This window comes from Archocentrus centrarchus, chromosome 4 (assembly GCF_007364275.1).
Source record: "Archocentrus centrarchus isolate MPI-CPG fArcCen1 chromosome 4, fArcCen1, whole genome shotgun sequence".
NCBI classification, from domain to species: Eukaryota; Metazoa; Chordata; class Actinopteri; order Cichliformes; family Cichlidae; genus Archocentrus; species Archocentrus centrarchus.
Genome location: NC_044349.1, coordinates 20,305,705 through 20,326,031, shown reverse-complemented (window position 1 = coordinate 20,326,031; position 20,327 = coordinate 20,305,705). Strand labels below are relative to the sequence as shown.

Below are 20,327 nucleotides of genomic sequence, written 5' to 3'. Positions count from 1 at the left end.
TTCATCTTCAAAAAGCAGTAAACTAACTGTGGTTTCTTTAGGCGCTGTGTTCTTCCGCTCTGAGAACGTCTGGCCTATGGTGCGGATCTATCGGGGTGGTTTCCTGTTGATCCAGTTCCTCTTCTTGTTGGGCATCAACACTTACGGATGGAGACAGGCCGGAGTCAATCATGTCCTCATCTTCGAGATCAATCCACGAAACAACCTCTCACACCAACACCTGTTTGAGGTGAAACAAAGATGCATGCTAACACTATTGTTTCTCTTGTAGAACATCCTCATTTTTTCAGATGAGAAACTTCAAAATCCATAAAACCACCTTTAATATCTAATTGATAATCATGGATTTATAAACTGTTTAGAGTGAATGAACATGAGTATTTCAGATTCATGGAACAGATTATCATGCAAAATAAGAACTGATTCCTTCTAATGTCCACAGGGTTTGTTGATAACCTTAAATTGCAAAGCAGAACATAATCTGCACCTCATCATCATCAGATTGTTTTAGTAATGTGATCATGTGTCAGAGGAGCTTTCTTTTAAATGCAGCTGTCTTTCGTTTTTCCTTCCTATGCTGTAGATTGCTGGTTTCCTGGGCGTGTTATGGTGTCTCAGCATCCTCTCCTGTCTCTACTCGCAGTACACTTACATCCCCATGCAGGCCAACCCTCTCATCCTTTATGGCTTCATACTGCTCTTCCTCATCAACCCCTTCAAGACCTGTTACTACAAATCACGTTTCTGGCTCCTCAAATTGCTGGTGGGTCAACTCATTTACTGGAAATGCTCCTTTAATTTGCAATAACTAGCACATGACTGTGCTACACTATTGTCTGGTCTGTTTTTGCTGTTGGCAAATGGATATGCTTAATCACACTGAGAAAAGTAAACAAAACAGGGGTGGTAGATGTTGTTTATATGTCTGAAAATGGGCCATTTTAGTCCCTTAAATGCTAAGTGGTTGCTAGGCATGTATAATTAAACTTTTGTGGATATAAATGAGATGTCATTGTCATGAAATTAAAATGATTGCTTTCACAAGGTGTTGAGGGTTCATAGAGGCTAAAAGCAGGTCATTGTAGCCTGTTGCTAGGTAGTGTGATGGCATCATGATATTTCATGCATAACTCAACATTTGTGGGTATAAATTATCACGTAGTGAAAATGATACACTGCTTTTTTAACATATTATACGTGCATAAGTGCCTGTTGCTAGGTGTTTGCTAGGCAGCTTGATGATGTAATAATATCTGAAGTAGATGAGAACCTGCAGGGGCCTAAGATGTACCTGTGTGCCATGTTTGGTTGCTTAAACAGGCATATGTTTTTACAGATAAAATTACTACATTAACTTTTGCCAAAAGCATATCTTAACCTAACAGAAGGCTTATTATGCACAAGTTTTAAGTATTAAAAAGTAAAGTTTGTTTTCAAAAACATAGCCATTACTTTTTGTCGCATAATATAAAACTGAAATCATACAGTATCCCATAAATGCCACTATTCCAGTGAGTAGAGCCAAAGTGATAGTCTCTACTTACTCTACTCAGTCATAACAGGCTCTTGGGGGTGGGATGTGATTTATCTTTTTTGGTGTTATTTTGGCATTATTATTGATATCCTAACACAACAAAGACTTGTGGAGTTTCTGATCTATGCATGTTTTTCCAGCTGTGTGTCTTCTTAACCTTTATTTTAAATGTGTGTTGAATGTGTGCATCCATGTGTGTTCATGCATCTCTATCTCACACAATGAACACAGGACCAATACAGATATCCATCTCAAATCTCATGTTTACAAAGCCCTCCTATGTTACTCTGTTCTTTGTCTAAGCTGTAATAGGGGCCTTCAGGAGAGAGGGTGTGTGTGTGTGTGTGTGTGTGTGTGTGTGTGTGTGTGTGTGTGTGTGTGTGTGTGTGTGTGTGTGTGTGTGTGTGTAGGGGGTGTAGTGAGATGGAGGGCAGGGGGTGAGGGATAATAGAATGCAGCTTGTCTCTGGGGAGGTGGAGGCTGTGACTGTGCAATCATTACAGGCATAGATCTATCAGTATGTTGATGCCCTGAGCTCCTCCTTTCCCTCCTCCTCCTCTTCTTCTTCTTCTCCTTCAGCCCTTCATCCTCCCTACTCCTCCCCATTCATCCCCCAGCATCAGCAGAAGACACCCCCGTTGTGTTTTTGTCCCTTCTTTCACAGCTCCCCACAGTCCTCAGCACACTCCCTCAGCCCTCCTCTGATTTTGCTCCACAGTCGGTCCGACTCTTGATTGGTCCTACACACCGGCTATTTTCAGTGACCATCCGACATGTAATTCATTGTTTCATTGGAGTAAACAGTCTGTTTTTCTTAATAGTAGTGCGATAAAATATATCCATGCCAGGTGTGCTTATTTCCTCTGGCAACAAACACCAGGTAGAAAATTTCATTACAGGACAAACTACAGGGCTAGCAGCTGGATTACAAGTGTTTGCTCAAGAAATGAAGACTTTACCATGAGTGCAGCACATGGAGTGGATATGAGTGAGACGGCCACTCAATCAATACTGACTTTGACTGATGGATTAAAAGAAATGAGCTGATATGTACAAAAACAAAAAATGTCAATAGTCTTTGACATTTTATAGCGAATAAAGAGTATGTGGGGTTCATTTCTGAGAGCGTGCATGCAGTCGCTCCTGAATGTCAGATGTGACTGGGGGGGGTAAATGGAAAAAGTCGAGCAGGGTTGTATCATTTTACAAAGCGTGGTCAATAACTGAACCACTGCCAAAGTCATATCCCAAATAACATGCTCATAGAAACAGGCTGGAAAACACAGCCAGGTTCTTTCATGTGTTTGTGTTGTTCACCAATATTTAGTGACACACAAATAAACAAATTCATGCACACTGACACAAAAGCGTTACTCATTAGAGTGTCCTGTGGCGTGCTGATAAGGTAGTCTGGAGGCTTTATCCTTTTGTGTTAGGCTGCTCCCTCTGCTTTGCACTTCTCTTCCCTTCAGTTACACACTAATAATTTGTTGACTAATTCTGTCTCAGTGTAGAACCATGCACTCGGTGTAAATCCAGTGTGACATTCGAGGTAAAGTTTGTTGCAGTAAGGTCAGCCAAGGTGTTTTCTGAAATGCGACTAACATTTTTCAGGTCAGTGTACTTACGCTGTTAAGGCATCCATATTTCCTGTTTTCACCATCCATCTTTTTATTCATTGGTCTCCAGTTTCGTGTTTTCACTGCACCGTTTCACCGGGTGGAGTTTGCAGACTTCTGGCTGGCTGATCAGCTCAACTCGCTGGTGTTTGTTCTGATGGACCTGGAGTATCTCTTCTGCTTCTACATCTTTGAGCTGCAGTGGAGCAACAGCAAGGGCCTGCTACCCGACTTTCGAGGTGAGGCATTATCGTAGCTCAAACTTTGTGTCTGTTTGAAGTCAAAGCTGGTGTTGTCTGTCTCTCTGTCCTCATGGCAAAATGTCTTCCTTAATAAACACACAGTAGTGCATGTTTATGACTGTTTATGGACAGATTTTGTCAATGTTTTAGTGTCTCAATCATGCAAGATGTGGACACAAAATTTTACAGATGTGTAGTCGAGATCAGAGTGAAGACTGTGTGGTGATGTGAATGTATGAATATTTGTCTGTTGCTTGGTCGTGCAGCGAATGCAGCCTCTAAGGGACAAAGCTAGTGTAGCTAATGAATGGACAGACCTTAAATTAATTGTTATATTTCAGGAGTATCACTGTGTTTGTTCTTTGTCGAATGTGCTGCATCATAATTTGGAGATAAAGACACAAATCTTTTGCATGTAACTGTGGCAGACTACTGTACGCAGATATTGTGCCAGACAGTTGAGATTTCCCCATGAGAAAACATGAGGTTTTAATTGCTGCCTACTCTAGTGATACCTTGGCCTCCATGTGCCAATTAACTTAGAACTAATGGAATGAAAGTGTTTGGTCACACAAAGGGCACCATGTGATGCACACAATAATGAGTGTTTCTGTGCAAAGGGGAACATGGAGAGGAAATTGTTGTAGAGAAAAGGAGCGACCATCTTGCGATGGAATCACATCAGCCGTGACACCAGTGAGTTCTCGAGTTCTCGGACTACATCCATCTTCAGACTCGGGCTTCATTAGGATCTTGACCTCACACCTGTAGAGTTGCACAATTGTGAAGCCATAACACTGACAGAATCTGTCCACAGAACAATTCCTGCTAGAGTGGGTGTCTTCAGGACCACATTTTTTCCGTGATCACACACACAGAGACTCATGGGGTGAAAAGAATGTGAGCCTTGCAGGAGATTCTAACATGATATGTTTTTTTGGGTTTTTTTCTAGATTCCAGTGACTTTGTATGCCACAGCTACTCCTACGGTCTTCGTGCCATCATCCAGTGTCTGCCTGCTTGGCTACGCTTCATCCAGTGCTTGAGGCGTTACCGTGATACAAAGAGGGCCTTCCCGCACCTGGTGAACGCTGGGAAATATTCTACCACCTTCTTTGTTGTCACCTTTGCCGCCCTCTATGCCACACACAGAGGTAGGAGATAGGACTCATAACCATGTACACTGAGCCTGAGCTCAGGATGGTAGACATTATATAACAATATAATATATATAATATAGTTATATAATTTGCAATGCTGTAATGCCAGCTTTGAATCAAAGAGGAACCCAGCGCAGACAGAGCCAGTCTCAAGCTGAAAATCTACAATGTTGGTGTGTTTTGTGCATTACAAAAACTTGTCATCTCAACACAAAAGGCATTTTAGCCTTTTGTGTTGAGTCGTGTGTACTCAAAGAGCAGAGGTGACCTTGAGCGCAAATGCTAGAAGCTGGCCTTGGTTTCCATGTCAGTGCCTGGAGCTTTATAAAGGAAATGGGGGATGTTTGTCAAACACAGCTGCAGATAAACAAGGTTCTGCTCTCACCGTGCAGCATCCACTCTCAGTTCAGCAGGTCGGCGAGTGAAGAAGCAGTAGACTGGAGAAAAGTCAGATAGAGATTTCAAATACCGCTGAAATCTACCAGAAACCAGTTGGAAGGAGACAGAAGGATGTGAAAAGAGAGTGGTTAGCATTAATAGTCAAGTCACTCCCCCCATAACAGCTTCATAATTACCCTGAAATTATTAAAATTATTCTGATTCAGAAGCCATATCACAAAGGAATTCATGTTCAAAGACACTCGGGCAGTAAAAGCATCTTTAGCATGCAGCCTTTGCATTTCCAGTCTCCATCACAGATATTTGTTCACACATTTCTTTTCAAAGCAGTTTTTTTTTTTCTGTCTCTCATATATTTAAACCCTTGCTGGCATTTTGCTGGCAGATTTATTTATTTTCTAGCAAAATGCCAGCTACAAAACTTCATCTGCAACCTTTGAAACCACTAAAATGGTATTTCTCAGTTCGACTTTGTTCTTTTTCAATATGAATCTAAATCAATGCATTTGCTTCCAAAGCTGACCGCCAGTGATATTGAATGAACCAGAAAGAGAGACAGTGAGACAGACGGGCCTCTTTTTTTTTTCCCTTCCAGCTCAGTAGGAAAGGCGTCCATTAAACCATATCCTCCTTCCTCCTCTGGTCTGAAGCCTGTGTACCCTCAGACTAATGGCCTCCCTTCATGTGTTATTCTGTATGAAGCTGTCTTTCATCCAGCATGATAATGGAGGCCTAGGCTGATCGCTGGTTAAGTGAAGGAGGAGGGTGGGAAGACAGTTACACACACACATTCAAATATGGACATTGAATGAATGGTTGAGGAAACTGCCTGTTGTGGAGATATGTTGCGTATCTCCTACTTAAATGATGGTTCTGTGTATTTTAAAGGCTTTGATGAATGAATGGGTGCCAATATCAGAATATCCTGAATCCAAATATGGTAATGATACACCAACAGCCTCAGATACACTAAAAATAAAACGTCAAGGTATGAAAGAGCCTTTAGCACTGATATTTGCTCGAGCCTTACTGTGGACAGGATAGATGGTGCCAAGTCTGCCTGCATTGCCCAGCAGACCTGGCAGAAAAAGACAGGTTGGTATCATGTTCACACCGCTCAGTCCAGCTGTAAAAGCTGTCTGGAGTGTCAGACGGTATCTGGCAAAGGTCCCAGCATCTGTGAGTGGATGTGTCACCTTCATTGCTAACCTGATCACGGCTTCGTTTTGACCTCACTGCCACATCACCTCGCTGATTCCTGGAACTGCCCACATAAAGCTCCGGGAAAGCAAAATGTAAGAAATAAATTATGGGATTCTCTATAGAGGACTGAGTGGTGTTCATTGGCCAGTGCTTCCATTTACTGATCTAAATCTGTAAAATTAAGAGCCACAGTCTCCTCTGTGGATTATACGGGCCAAAGTGGGATGTGGCATTGGGAAATAAAATAAGTAGTCTTGTAATGTGTGTGTGTGTGTACGTGTGTGTTTGTGGTGGATTTTTAGGTTGAATTAATGTGATGCTGCAAAACTGAGCAGATTTCTCCCCTCAGAGAAGCGTTCAGTTCAGTGCTGTGAGTGACTGATTGGACACTGTCATGAAACTGTAATCTCAGCAGAGGCTCTGAGGCCTGTAACCTGAGAGATGTTGGAGGATTTCCTGGTGTAGGCAGAGTTCCCAAAATGTGTAAGATACATTGAGGCCTGACAGTAAAGCAGATGCTTTACTCGGGATCAATACAGGATCTGCTTTATGTACAGCAGCTTGAGACTTACTACTATTTGAGATGCAGAGGAGTTACAGGCCTAATGCTGATTTAAATTCTTGGGATTTATCCAAAGGGAAGGCAAAGGCAAGAGAAAATGATGTTTCCTGATCAGCAAGAGTAGCACAAGCCTCTGCCAGACAGTGAAATGTTGTTTGGAGTAGGGAAAACATAATGTTAAAAGTAACTCTGTAAAGGGCGGTGTAAAGTCATCGCAGGCATGGTTTTAAAGAGAACCCTCCATCTGTAACATCAAATCATCTAAGATAACCCTGAGGAACATGACTCCTGCTGGTGTCTGTGAGAGGTTAACTGTGGTGGTGAGGGGTGGAAATGAATTGAGATGGCTGTGGCAAAGAAGCCGTAAATTTGGAAGAGATCACACACTGAGAGGGAGGTAAAAATAGAAAGTTTAATGGAGAGAGGTAGCAGAGAAAGCAAGGGAGCACCAGAGGGAAGTGAAGACATGAAAGGGATAAGATTCTAAGATTTAACAGATATCAAAACAGGGAGAGGAGAGGAGAGGAGAGGAGAGGAGAGGAGAGGAGAGGAGAGGAGAGGAGAGGAGAGGAGAGGAGAGGAGAGGAGAGGAGAGGAGAGCAATTACAAGCCCCGGGCTGAACACATGTCTGCTGGACTCTGCTGGAATAGAGATGAGCCCTAAACTGACAGCTTTTATAACTTCATTTCATGTACTGACCCCTCGTTCATTATCAGGTGAGGAATTGCAGCACACGCACACACAAACACACCGCCAGTCAAACACACACTCAAACACACACTCGCCTTAACCAAAAAAAGATAAAAGCTCTGCTTTAAGTCAAATCCTTCTTTCTCTCTCGGCCAGTTTGAACTCTAATTCACCCCTGCTAAGTCCAAAAAGCAGACTCCTGTTACTAAATCACATCTTGATTCGGACACAGGCTGATAAAGATTTTTCTCTGTGCACATGTACAAAACTGAACTGTCAAAATGAGATGGAGCTAATAGTGTTGGGTTTACCATATTTGGTTGGATAAGGTCTTTGGGCAGTGGTGGAAGAAGTGACCAGATCCTTGATTTAACTAAAAGCATTGATACCACAGGGTAAAAATGGCATTTTAAACCCTACTATGAATACAAAGGTATTATCTCAAAATGTACATAAAACATTAAAACTAAAAGCACCTTAAACTGGTCCCTGGGACTGCATTTGTCCTCATAATACTATAATAATATTAGATTGTTTGTACTTATGCATTAATGCTTGAGAAGCGTTGTACTGCTGTAGCCGATTGAATGATGTTTTACATGCTTTATTTATAAAGTGAGGCTGCGAGTCTTGCCAGGCTCTCTCCAAATGGGCACAAGATAAATCTGGGGGTGAGACAGAAAATTAATGAGGTCTGAGAGAAAAACATAACTAAATGCTGCTATATTATTTTATTGCAGTATTTGATCTTTTCTCTCATTTTAATTATCTGAATGTTTTATCTCTCTGTGCCAATACTTTGTGGGACTTGAATACATTTGCAATGAAAACCAAGAAGAAATCATGCTTTATTAGCCCTACTGACAACATATGTAAGGTGACAACCACACAAAATATTTGAGTGCCTCAGGTGTACCCTGTAACAATATACTGCAATTTTAACAGCTGATATCAGAGAAAGCAAAAGCACCAGAGGGAAGTGAGGCTGTGAAAGGGATGTGACTCTAAGATTTAAATTCTGAAACTCTTTTATCAAAGAAAACGTATCTCGCTCGAGGAGGCAAATAGGTGAAGAGGCAGAGTGAGGATTGATGGGATAGGATTGATGAGGAGAGCTCTTGAGAAAGTTCAGAAGTTCAGGTACACATAAGCCTAATAAAATCAGTTTGTTATAAACAAAGTTAGAGACCCAAGGCTTGGACATGTGCAGAGGAGGGACAGTGGATATATTATAAATACAAAGGATGTCAAAGATGGAGCTGCCAAGCAGGAGGAAAAGAGGAAGACCACAGAGAAGGGTTATGGATGCAGTGAAGGAAGACATGCCGAGGGTTGGTGTAACAGAAGAAGATGCTAGGGATAGGGTGAGATGGAGGCAGATGGTCCACTGTGGCGACCCCTAAAGGGAGCAGCTGAAAGAAGAAGACAATCAGATGCTTTAAAACTTATCCAGTCTTTGTGGCAGCAGCACGGAGGGGCAGTGTAGGGGAAGTTGTCTATTTCTACTTGAAAGTAAAAACATGTGGTATAAGGTGAAAATGAACTAAAGCTGTCAGATAAAATTAAGAGACAAACCACCGCTGTGAGACTGAGCGGTCTGTCCAGGATTCTTAATAGTGATTAAAATAATTTAATAGCAGCAATTCTTGCATTCTATTGTGCTTTATCTTTAGCAGCATTAGCTGGCTATGACAATAACTGTGTGTGTGTGTGTGTGTGTGTGTGTGTGTGTGTACATGTTTGATAGGTAAACAGAGACTGAATGTGTGTGACAGAAGCCAGTGACCACCGTTAGCCCATCCTGACCAATTCAATCAATTCCCATCTCGCCATGATTGACCTCTTAATGGTCCAGCAGCAATCCATCCTTGTGGAAAACAACATCAGCCTTTACAGAAAGTGGAGGGTTAAATACCTCAGTACTTTAAAGCTAAAAGGAAAACACATCAGTGGCTATTCTCCAGTGAAAAGAGTCTATTGTGCAGGACTAAGTTTAATCTACAGCTGGGAGATCTCAGTGTGGCCGTAGGGACCGTTTCCATCCCATTGCTCAGCTGATGCCGCAAACAGCACAATGGAGGCAGCAGTTAACAGAACAGTGCAGCAGTAATTCTCCGTTAGAAATGTCCCGGCTCTGATCCCTGGCGTCTCGTAGGCTGGGAGCATGAAGAAGCAGTGACTATGACAAATGGGAGCTAGCCTGATCTCTGCCTGGTGGCTGCTGTCTGTGCCTGTGCGAGTCACTGTGAAAGGCCATCGGGTGCTGATTTATACATCAGCGCCCACCGAGGAGCAAGAAAATCACATCCACACCACTCCCACAGAGACACACAGACGCTGCTGAGCACAGCTATAAAAACACTGTGACATTATGCAGTACATCAAACAGCTGTAAACTAACTAGAGATTGTTGTACAGCCTACAGCTGAGAGCACTTTAACAAATAATAATTATCAGGATGAACACAGATAACGTCTGTGCACTTAGCTTGGTCTGTTGTAATGTTAATGTCAACAGCAAATTGGATGCTACAAAACAGTCTGTCAAAAACAACTTTGTCTAGAAACTAGTGAGAGATGTTAGAATAGAGGTGCAGTTGAAATTACGTATGCTGTCGAGACACTCAGTCCAGAACAGATGAATGTATAACACTGTGCTACATTTTACACAAGTGAAATCATTCTAATGATTATCATGGATTTAAAGGTTATTGCAATTTGTAAAGCTGGCAGTTGTCAATTAAAACTACTAATAAATAAATCTGACAATCACTTGATAAACTACATGTATTTAGAACGTACATGTAGCCTATCTGACGATCAATAAATGGATGAAAAACAACCCCAAACCATAATCCCCCCCTCCACCAAACTTTACACTTGGCACAATGCAGTCAGACAAGTGCTGTTCTCCTGGCAACTGCCAAAACCAGACTCATCCATCAGATTGCCAGATGGAGAAGCATGATTCATCACTCCAGAGAACATGTCTCCACTGTGCTAGAGTCCAGTGGTGGCGTGCTTTACACCACTGCATCCGACACTTTGCATTGCCCTTGGTGATGTAAGGCTTGGATGCAGCTGCTCAGCCATGGAAACCCATTCCATCAAGTGCTCTACGCACTGTTCTTGAGCTAATCTGAAGGCCACATGAAGTTTGGAGGTCTGCAGCGATTGACTCTGCAGAAAGTTGGAGACCTCTGTGCACTATGCACCTCAGCATCCACCGATCCCGCTCTGCCATTTTACGTGGCCCACCACGTTAACGCTGAGTTGCTGTCGTTCCCAATCACTTCCGCTTTGTTATAACACCACTAACAGTCAACTGTGGAATATTTAGTAGTGAGGAAATTTCATGACTGGACTTGTTGCACAGGTGGCATCCTATCACAGCACCACACTGGAATTCAGTGAGCTCCTGAGAGCGACCCATTCTTTCACAAACATTTGTAGAAGTAGTTTGCATGCCTTAGGTGCTTGGTTTTATACACCTGTGGCCATGGAATTGACTGGAACACATGAATTCAATGATTTGGATGGGTGAGTGAATACTTTTGACAATATAGTGTATCTTTGGACAAGATACTGAACCCCCCATTGCCCCAATGCATTCATCGGACTGTGAGTGCGTGAATGTTAGATTAAAAGTGATTATGCATAGAAAAAGCACATGAATGTGTGTGAATGGGTGAATGAGGCTTGTAGTAAGAAAGCCCTTTGAGTGTTCAATTTTTCTATTTACCATTTCCTTTCTGTGTGGAGTTTCCATGTTCTCCTCATGTCTGAATAGGTTCTCTCTGGGACTTCCTCCCAAGTTCAAAGACCTGCATGTTGTTAGGTTAATTGGTGATTCTAAATAGGTGTGAATGTGAGCATGAATGGTTGTCTGTCCCGCTCTGTGTTAGCTCTGCGATAGACTGGCAACCTGTCCAGGGTGTACCCCACTTCTCGCCGTATGACAGCTGGGATAGGCTTTTTTAATTTTGTGTATTTTGGCTCACTTTAGGAAATGTCAGTAAATTTTAAGCTGAAAGAATGACATTTAGTACAACTGAGATTTTTCCTGCAGTCATTTGGATGTCTGACATCTTGGATTCTAATTGGCTGTTGCACAGACAAGTTACTTATCACTTGCTGTTTAAACTAGGTGGCATTTGAGAATAAGCACCAAGCTGTATATCATGTGTGGGACCCACAATGTAAATTTCATGTACATTGGATGATGTACATGAAATTTACATTGTGGGTCCCACACACAATGTACATTGGATGATGTTTATCACTAAATGCACTGCAAGTTATCAATCATGTGAAGTTTGAGACAGAGAGGACAAAATACATTTTGAGTTATAACAATTTAATGTGCTGTGGGGAAACTTTGAACTTTGGTGCCACGGACACGCCCTTTAATAAAAATTCAAAACCTTTGCAATTTAGAATCGCCAAGGAAAATAACAAATATGAAGTTGATCCAATTAAATCTCCAGGAGCAGTTTGTTAAAGTGCAAATGTTAAAAATGTTGCCAAATGATTAGCTCCAAGGGCCTTTTTTGTACATCTTGGGACATTACACAGGCTCCTGAATCTCATGTGTGTAGGTGAAATGGATCTTTTTTAAAAATATTTTTGCTACACCCAAAGAAAAGACCCATTAAACATAAAAGCCTTCATCACATTGGAGGTGTATCCCAAGTTTCGTGACTTTTTAAGCTTTACTAGCTCCTCATCGTCACCGGGGCATAGCTGGTGTGAAAGTTGTGTTTTATTTAGCTCATCAAGATCTGAAATTTAGTTTTGGTGATTCCCCAAAACAATCTGTTTATTTTAACAAGCCATAACATCTTTTCAGACTCTGTTGGCTGTAAGTGTGTAAATTTTAGTGCAGTCATAATGAAACGTGAACACTGAAGTGTTATAGCTCTCTGAGGATATCTATTTAATCAATCATTCCCGGTGTACTCATGGCAGAAGAGCTCCCTCTAGTGGCAAAAGTAATAATAGAAAAATTGCAGCCATGCTCTGAGTGAGGTGATGCTGTAAAGTGTCATTTCTCTTTACTTTAGCTAAAATCAAAGGTAATTCTCAAATGCAGTCCTTTGACACAAGTCGTGTTTGTCCGTTTTCTTTCAGAACAAAATCACGCAGACGCCGACACGTTCTTCTACCTGCTGATTGTGTTCTCAATAGTCAGCTCCCTGTACACACTGATCTGGGATCTGCGTATGGACTGGGGTCTGTTTGATCGTGGAGCTGGTGAAAACATCTTTCTCAGAGAAGAAATTGTTTACCCACACAAGGTAGTGCCTGGTTTAATTCCCATGTATATATCTCTCTCTAACACACACACACACACACACACACACACACACACACTATAACCCTGTCTGTTTTGTGTCCAGGCCTACTACTACTGTGCTATTGTGGAAGATGTGATCCTGCGTTTTGCCTGGACAATCCAGATTTCTCTGACCACTATGACCAAGATCCACTCCACAGGTGACATTGTGGCTACCGTGCTGGCTCCTCTGGAGGTCTTCAGGTGGGTTGAGTAAAGTTACGAATTTTTGTCCCTTACATGTCCCTGTAGATGAGCTACAGAGAGCACCCACAGTGGCTCAGATCTCCCCTTTCTCACTGCAGGCGTTTTGTGTGGAACTTCTTCCGTCTGGAGAACGAGCACCTGAACAACTGCGGTGAATTTCGTGCAGTGCGAGATATCTCTGTGGCGCCACTCAACGCTGATGACCAGACACTGCTGGAGCAGATGATGGACCAGGAGGACGGCGTCCGGAACCGCTCGGGCAAGAAGACCTGGAAGAGGTCCCACAGCCTGTCGCTCCGACGCCCCCTGCTGTCCTCATCACAGTAAGAAATCATGCGCCTGACATTATGCAACTGGAGACAATTTTATTTTAGTTTGAAGAAAGGGGCAAAGCACAAATTACTGTAGATTAAGAAGAAAACATACTTCTATTAAACATCAGGCATGAAAAGATTACACATTTCTCCTCTTTGTTATTGCTCCTGGAGATTTTGAGGTAAACTAATCATTTTTTCACAAATTAAACAAGGTCAAATATACCTACACCCAAATTAAATAAGAAAAACAGCTGTTACTAACCATCGATAGAGGAAATGCAAAGTTTCCAGATGATATGTTGCATTAGTGCACTACACATCTTCAACTCAGTGGTTTTATTTTAACCCTATTAAAGCAAACAATATTAAACATTACAGGAAAGAAATTTTAAATACAGGAAGAGTGAACAGACACTGATGGATCTCAGTCTGCTAAATGCAAAAAGAATAGCAGCAATGTTATGGAAGAAGACAAATGAACCAAAAATGACTCTGTGACAGTTAGTTATTGTTGTTGTTTTTTGTTTTGTTTTAATCAAACTTCTCACTGGAAAAATGTATTTTAAGTTCTGAAGGGTACACAAGAAATCTTTGAATATGTATGAGGATCATTTGTGGACTAAAATACTAGGCCACATCTCTGAATCTTTGAATTCAGGTGTATAAAATGAAGCACTGAGCCATGCAGTCTGCCTTTACAAACATTTGTGAAAGAATGGGTCATTTCAAAGAGCTTACTGAATTGAAGTGTGGTACTGTAATATGAAGCCATCGTTGCAACAAGTCAGCTTGTGAAATTTCTTCCCTCCTATATATTCCACGATCAGCTGTAAGTGGCATTAGTGCAAAGTGGAGGCATTTAGGAACCCCAGCAACTCAGCTGTGAAGTGGCAGAAAACCCTGAATTTCATAAAATATAAAAGTGCACAAGTTATGCATAAATATGCTACCAGGAAGAGAGGGGGACTGTAACCTGAAGGGAAACTTAAACTTGGAAGAATCTTAATGCACGAAAAACAGTGAAAATTGTATTTGTGTGGAACAGTTTTATAGTGGAATTACAGCAGTGTTCAAGCATTTTTTTAAACATGATTTTTGGAAGGATGAAATTAATGTCTTATGGAGAAGTCTGTAAAAAGATGAATAAGTAGATACATTTATGCTACATATATTTAAATCTGTATTTATACATGGGAATGTGTCTGTATAAGTTTTGAGGAAAAGTTGTCGTGATGAACCTGGTAAACTGGTGTTGAGTGCAAGGTAGGGATTAATATGTATTTATACACTTCTTCCTACTCCCTTTCAGGCTTAATGTTTGAGTTGTTAATGTTTGAGTTGTTAAGGTTTCATGTGATGCATAATTTTCTTTGTATTTTTATACAGTGATTAGCAAATTTATTGGGACCACCATCCAATCTAAGGTTTATGCCACAGCTGCCCTAAATTAACAAGATTGGTAATGACCAAAATCATTTATTATGTTTCTGTAATGGTTAATCCACCCGTATGCACAAGCTCTTTAATTGAAATATTTTTAATACTAAAATATAATTATTGTCATTATCTGTTAATTTTCAAGATTACCATTTTACACACAAAAAAACCCATAAAAAATAGTAAAGCACATTATTATGTTTTGATTAAGATGCCAAATGGCAGTTATTTATTTACATCACTACACAGAAAATTTTGTTTTAGTTGTTGAATTAATTGATTAATTTCTTACTTCTCAGAGAAGTCCACTGTGCCAGCTCAAATTTTTACAAATTTGTATTTTCTTTTTCTTATGACAGGTGGTCTAATAAATTTGATAAGCACTGTATATACATTTGCTTATGGTGCATGTCTGAAATGAAGGTTATATCATCCTAAACTTACAGAGCCAGGTCACTGGGTGCTGAGGTGCACAACAACACTCTGCTGACTTAATAACTGCAGAGCCCCAAACCTCCTCTGGCATTAACATCAGCACAAAAACTGTGCACCAGGAGCTTCATGGCATGAGTTTCCATGGCAGAGCAGCTCCTGTAGGTGTCATGTGTGGATGAACTTTTGTCCATACAGTGGATGAACTTATCTGAAGATGATAGTGACTACTCAGTATACGAAAAAGCAGTCTACGAACACAGAGAGCGATGTATGAGAGAGAGAATCCCATAAGCCCGTGTTAGCCTTGTTCTGATGTTAGTGATTGTTGAAGATGGAAAATTCAATAAAGACATTGTTATGTTCTATTTGCCAGTAGTTCAAGGTACAAATATGAATACAAGTAAAAAAAAAAAATATAAATCAAAGCGATATTATTAATGTGAAATGAAAACCTGGCTTTGTCAGATAATGCCAAATTTTCTTTTCTAACCCTTTTTTTGCAGATCGAAGAAGGACACCAAGGTGCTAATTGAAGATACGGATGATGAGGCCTTCAGCTGAGTCCACAGCATCAGCACACACGCACCCACACACACACACTTACTTTACGACACTGTACTTATAAAGACCTCATTCACTAACACCTGACCTCAACCCTCCTCCCTCATAGTGTTGATGCGTAGGCCTATCCTTCAGTCTAAACCTTTAAAAGCAGTGAGGACTGTCAAACTTTCCTCACATCTGGAACACTTACCTCATCTTTACGTCCTTGTAAGTATTGTTGGTCTTTATAAGTATAGAAAAAAAACAAACACAGTATAATGTAGAAACACACACAAAGATAGACCCGCTGAAGCACAAGTATAGTGTAAAATCAATATAATGCAGGTGAGGAGAGAGAGCTAATGCCACCCAGACAAACAGCCACACAGTCAGACACATGGACAGACACCAAGGGAAACCTTCTGCACATAACCGGCAAGATCAGACCGCACTGCCCGGGGATTATCCTCTCCTTTTCTTTTTTTTTTTTTTAAACAGACTTTTAAAAAAAATATCTGTTCTTTACTTTTCTCTAGATTCTTCTATTTCTTTTTTTTTTTTCCTGGATTTATTTAGAAGACGCTGCATAAAATAGGCTACTGATGACTGTTTGCACACTTACACTAGGATCAACAGGGAGAAGACAAAGCCAATCAAAAGACTAAACACTAATAACCACAAACCGGAGGAAGGACTCTACACACATATCACAGCATATCAGAACAAATCAACTGGTTTCAGCTTGTTGATTCTTTTTATACACCATCTCTTGCTGTCTTTTTTAATTTTTAATATTTTTTTAAGTTGTAATAACATCAGTGTACAATCACAACCCTGGAGGCACTTGCAGGAAAAGTGCATTTAATACACTAAAACTTGTACACAAAAAGGGAAGTTTTGATTCAAACATTTCTAGTCTGTGAAGTTTCTTTGTAATATATTTGATGTGCATTATTACTCTGTTGTAGTCGTTAAGTCCCTCTACGTGTGTTGTTTATACTACTCAGACTAGTTGGACCGTCCTCACGCTGACTGTTAATGTGTTTTATAATATTTGGAATGTTTTTCATGGTTGAACCTGTGCCACATTTTTAATAATCTCAGAGTTAGACCCTCGTTTATCCCCAATCTCTAATTAGTGCGAGAAAGTGCTCTGTTAACTACAGCAAATGCACATGCATTGCCCTTCTTTATATTAATTACCAAAGCTTTATTTTTTATGAATGTGGTTGTGACTAGAGCAGCTTCGTTATTCAAGCCTGTCAACTGATAGGGGAACCAAACGCTTCACAGGGTGCAGGTTGGAATCCTGGGGCCTGTTCAAGAAAGCAGGTTCAACAAAGTCTTTGAGTTTTTCAGTTCTCGAAAGGCTTCAAATCAACCCTGAGTATGAGGAGTGAAACTAAGCCATCATCAGTGGAGCTCGGATACAGTGATGCACCATGGCAACGAGTAAAGAAAGAGCAGAGCTGTTTAAATCCAGTGGATCGAGGAATAACGCGTTTCAATGTGGGCTGTGACATTTATGCTTTTTTAAAAAAAAAGAAGAAAAAAAAAGAGGGAAGATAGTCATCATTTACACAAACTGAATTTTCATTCATAGATAAAGCTAATTGTATTTGAGTTTTTAATCTAATCTCTAACTTAATAGGCTCAAAATGCAGATGACAACTGCAGATAAGACAGTTTAATTATGGATTATTATGTAATACTGATTTGGTCCATTTGCAGTGGAAAACACGTCAAGGTTCAAACATCTATTTATTGGTAATACTGCATTTTAAAATGTGAACATATTTCAGCACAACATGCTATCAGAACAGATCCTATAGATACTATTCAGAGCTGATAATAAATCTGTGATATTAAGTGATCGCTGACTCTGCTGTTTAACTGATGACAGATTTATTATGAAAGCGGCCGTGGTAACGATTAGCAACAACCTGCTTTCTGGAACATGGCCCAGGTAAAATGTGTAGAGTACCTAAAATTCATTGAACCTGATTTATGGAGGTACAGTAACCAAATAAGTGCATGCATGGACAGATTTATGGCAAGAAAGAATTTTTTTTTTTTTTTTTTTTAAAGTGATGCTTCTGAATCAAACAGATACAAAAATATAGCTTTCTGCTCTCATCTTTACTGTACAGATGTCAGTTTGGATGAAATTTAAAATGCTGTCCATGTACTCGATAATGTTTTTGCATCTTTTCGTAATATGAACTAGTATTTCTCTTCTCCTTTTGTATCCTTTCTCAGTTATGGTAAAAGAAGGCAACTGCACTACTTTGTGAAGCCATTTCACCTCTCATCCAAGAGGCTTCTTCAGTACTAAAACAGCACGTTTCCCATGATTGGGCAGAAACATCCATAATGATAAAAAAAGACGACAAACAAACCAGGCTACCTTTAAGCCCATCAGGGGACTTGGCAGTGGTCAAACACTTATTAAGCTTATTCTTAGGTCTTTAAACAATAAGATACTTTCAGCTGCTCCTTTATTTCCCAAGGGGCCGCCTCGGTGTATCAGATCTGCATCTGCAGATTTTACACGGTTTCACACCAGGGATCCTTTGCATGTAAGGCTTTAACCATAAATACCTATGATTGACAAATTTGAGCCACTAATCCAGTCAGGTTTCTTTGATTCAGTGTCCCTCTCAGCTGAAACATGGTTGGTAAGTCGATCTTAAGCCTTTCTTCACCAGTTTCAAAATGTAGTTAGTAACAGCTGAGATAAATGTGTTGTGTGTCTGCTTTTACCACACCGCTGGTTTAAGTTTGAGAGTTTCTGCTACTGTTAAAAGGGTCCCTGGCTGTCAGAGAGACAATGCCGACGTTAACGGGAGTGTCTGTGTGCGTGTGTTTGACCCTCTCGCTCTGCTCTGTTGATCCTCCCTGTGGCTACACTGTGTCACCACCCACCAGTCATGAGACAAAGCCCAGGGGGTTGCAAGCCCAATTTATTACAGAAAAAAGTCCCATTTCCCATTTCTCCCCCTCCCACAGTGGCTGAAAGACTGAAAAGCCTCCGAGTGCAACGAGCTTAATGTGAACTTGAAAAGCTAGAAAGTAATACCTGTGTTGTATCTGTTTAAAATTTAGAAGGTGGATAGAGTGTCTGTCCGTTTAAATATACTGAACACATGGCATGACTTTATACACACACATTAAACATGACACACTCACACACATTGCCTCTCTCTTGTGTCAGAGAGCACAACACTAGTGCAGATAGTTTTGTAAAAAGGCTCCGTTGTCTTGCCTGCATGCTGCTTTTGTTTTACATTGTACATAGATGTTAATTTATTTGACATAATGTGTATATTAGTAATCATTGTAGCCACTGACAATGATTGATTTCATATGTTGCCATTTCAGCTCCAGAATAAGCAGTATTTTGTAGATGGGGAGCTTTTTGTTGATTGTTCACAATCCTGCACTTTTTTTTTTTTTTTCTCCATGTGTAAAGCTGTTGAAACGTGTTTGTATAAAAATAGAAGGAAAAAAAAATCCAGAGGTGGAGAATGTGATCCGTCGTATCTTGTTGGCAATTCCTTCATATTTCAAAGCTCCGTCATTTCAAGGAGAGGGGGGGGGGGGGGTTACGGGGCTCATTGAGGAGGATAAGGTGGGGGGGGACGAGGGGGCAGATTCCAGTGTCCTGAAGCTGTGGTGCTGTTCATACATTTGTGAATGTGCATGAAAATATTGTGGACATCTTATCTATTGCTGTTAACCGCCCTGCAGACAGAAGTGCTTTGTGGCACTGTGGTAGGGCACAGGGACAGACCCCAGTCCGGAGAGGACCCACACCACAAGCTACTGCTAAACCTACCCCCCCTGAGTATCGCTCAAATATCTCATAAAACTAATGAAGGATCTTTATCTGCTCGCTGGAAGCATTTCAAGGTGCTTTGATGTGAGGAAAACAAATGTTTTAGTGATTAGTGTCTGTCCGCAGATGTTCAGTGTGTGTAACCCGCTGATAAAAACAACAAACAGGGTTATTTTGTACAGTTAGATGATGATGATAAGCCCTGACTTCCTCCTTTTTTCTCATGGGTGAAGATGATTTTTTCATTGCTTGCTGAAGCCTTCACGATGTTAAAGTGCTCGATACGTGTGCATCCCCTCCCTTCCCTTCCTCGATGTTGTTTGTACCCTTTCTCTAAACTAGCTGAACGTGATAGTACCTGTAGTTTGGTAGATGGATGTTCTACTTTGATAAGATACTTTAAAAAAAAAAAAAGATTACAGAATAAATACATTGTGGCTAAATGTGACTTAAAGAGACAAAAAGAAAGGAAAATGTCTTACATTCTGAACCATCCTCCCCGACTCCCTTTTACAAAGTAGTTTGTACATGTCGAGTGTATAACACTGTTCTATGATGGTTTTTCTGATGGTATTTGTATTTCTGTATACACTTTGGTGATCCTGTCATATCTGGGTTTTATAAACCACGATTATTTTTAAAACTCACTCTGCCTCTTGACTCTTCTTTTAACCGCTGCAACCTATTCTGTTCTGTAAATTTTGATCTCAGATCTTTGTCTTCACCCTGCAGCGGGGCCTTGATACAGCTCTGTGAATATAAATACACCTCAACACATATTCACGATAGCTGGTGTCTGCAGTTAA

The 20,327-nt window shown here is 40.6% G+C and overlaps 1 protein-coding gene across 2 annotated transcripts in view; it reads left to right on the top strand.

Annotated features, from left to right (window-relative positions):
• xpr1a (xenotropic and polytropic retrovirus receptor 1a) overlaps window positions 1-19,256 on the top strand; it is a 97,792-nt gene extending 78,536 nt beyond the window's left edge. Inside the window, exons 8-16 of one of the 2 annotated variants that reach the window (XM_030728365.1) lie at window positions 42-229; window positions 584-763; window positions 3,224-3,392; window positions 4,349-4,549; window positions 12,540-12,706; window positions 12,809-12,948; window positions 13,050-13,274; window positions 15,644-15,743; window positions 15,927-19,256. In XM_030728365.1, the coding sequence (XP_030584225.1) occupies window positions 42-229; window positions 584-763; window positions 3,224-3,392; window positions 4,349-4,549; window positions 12,540-12,706; window positions 12,809-12,948; window positions 13,050-13,274; window positions 15,644-15,701 (1,328 nt within the window). In that variant the 3' untranslated portion in view covers window positions 15,702-15,743; window positions 15,927-19,256. The other variant, XM_030728364.1, reaches the window with a different exon arrangement.
• Window positions 19,257-20,327: the final 1,071 nt, after the last annotated feature.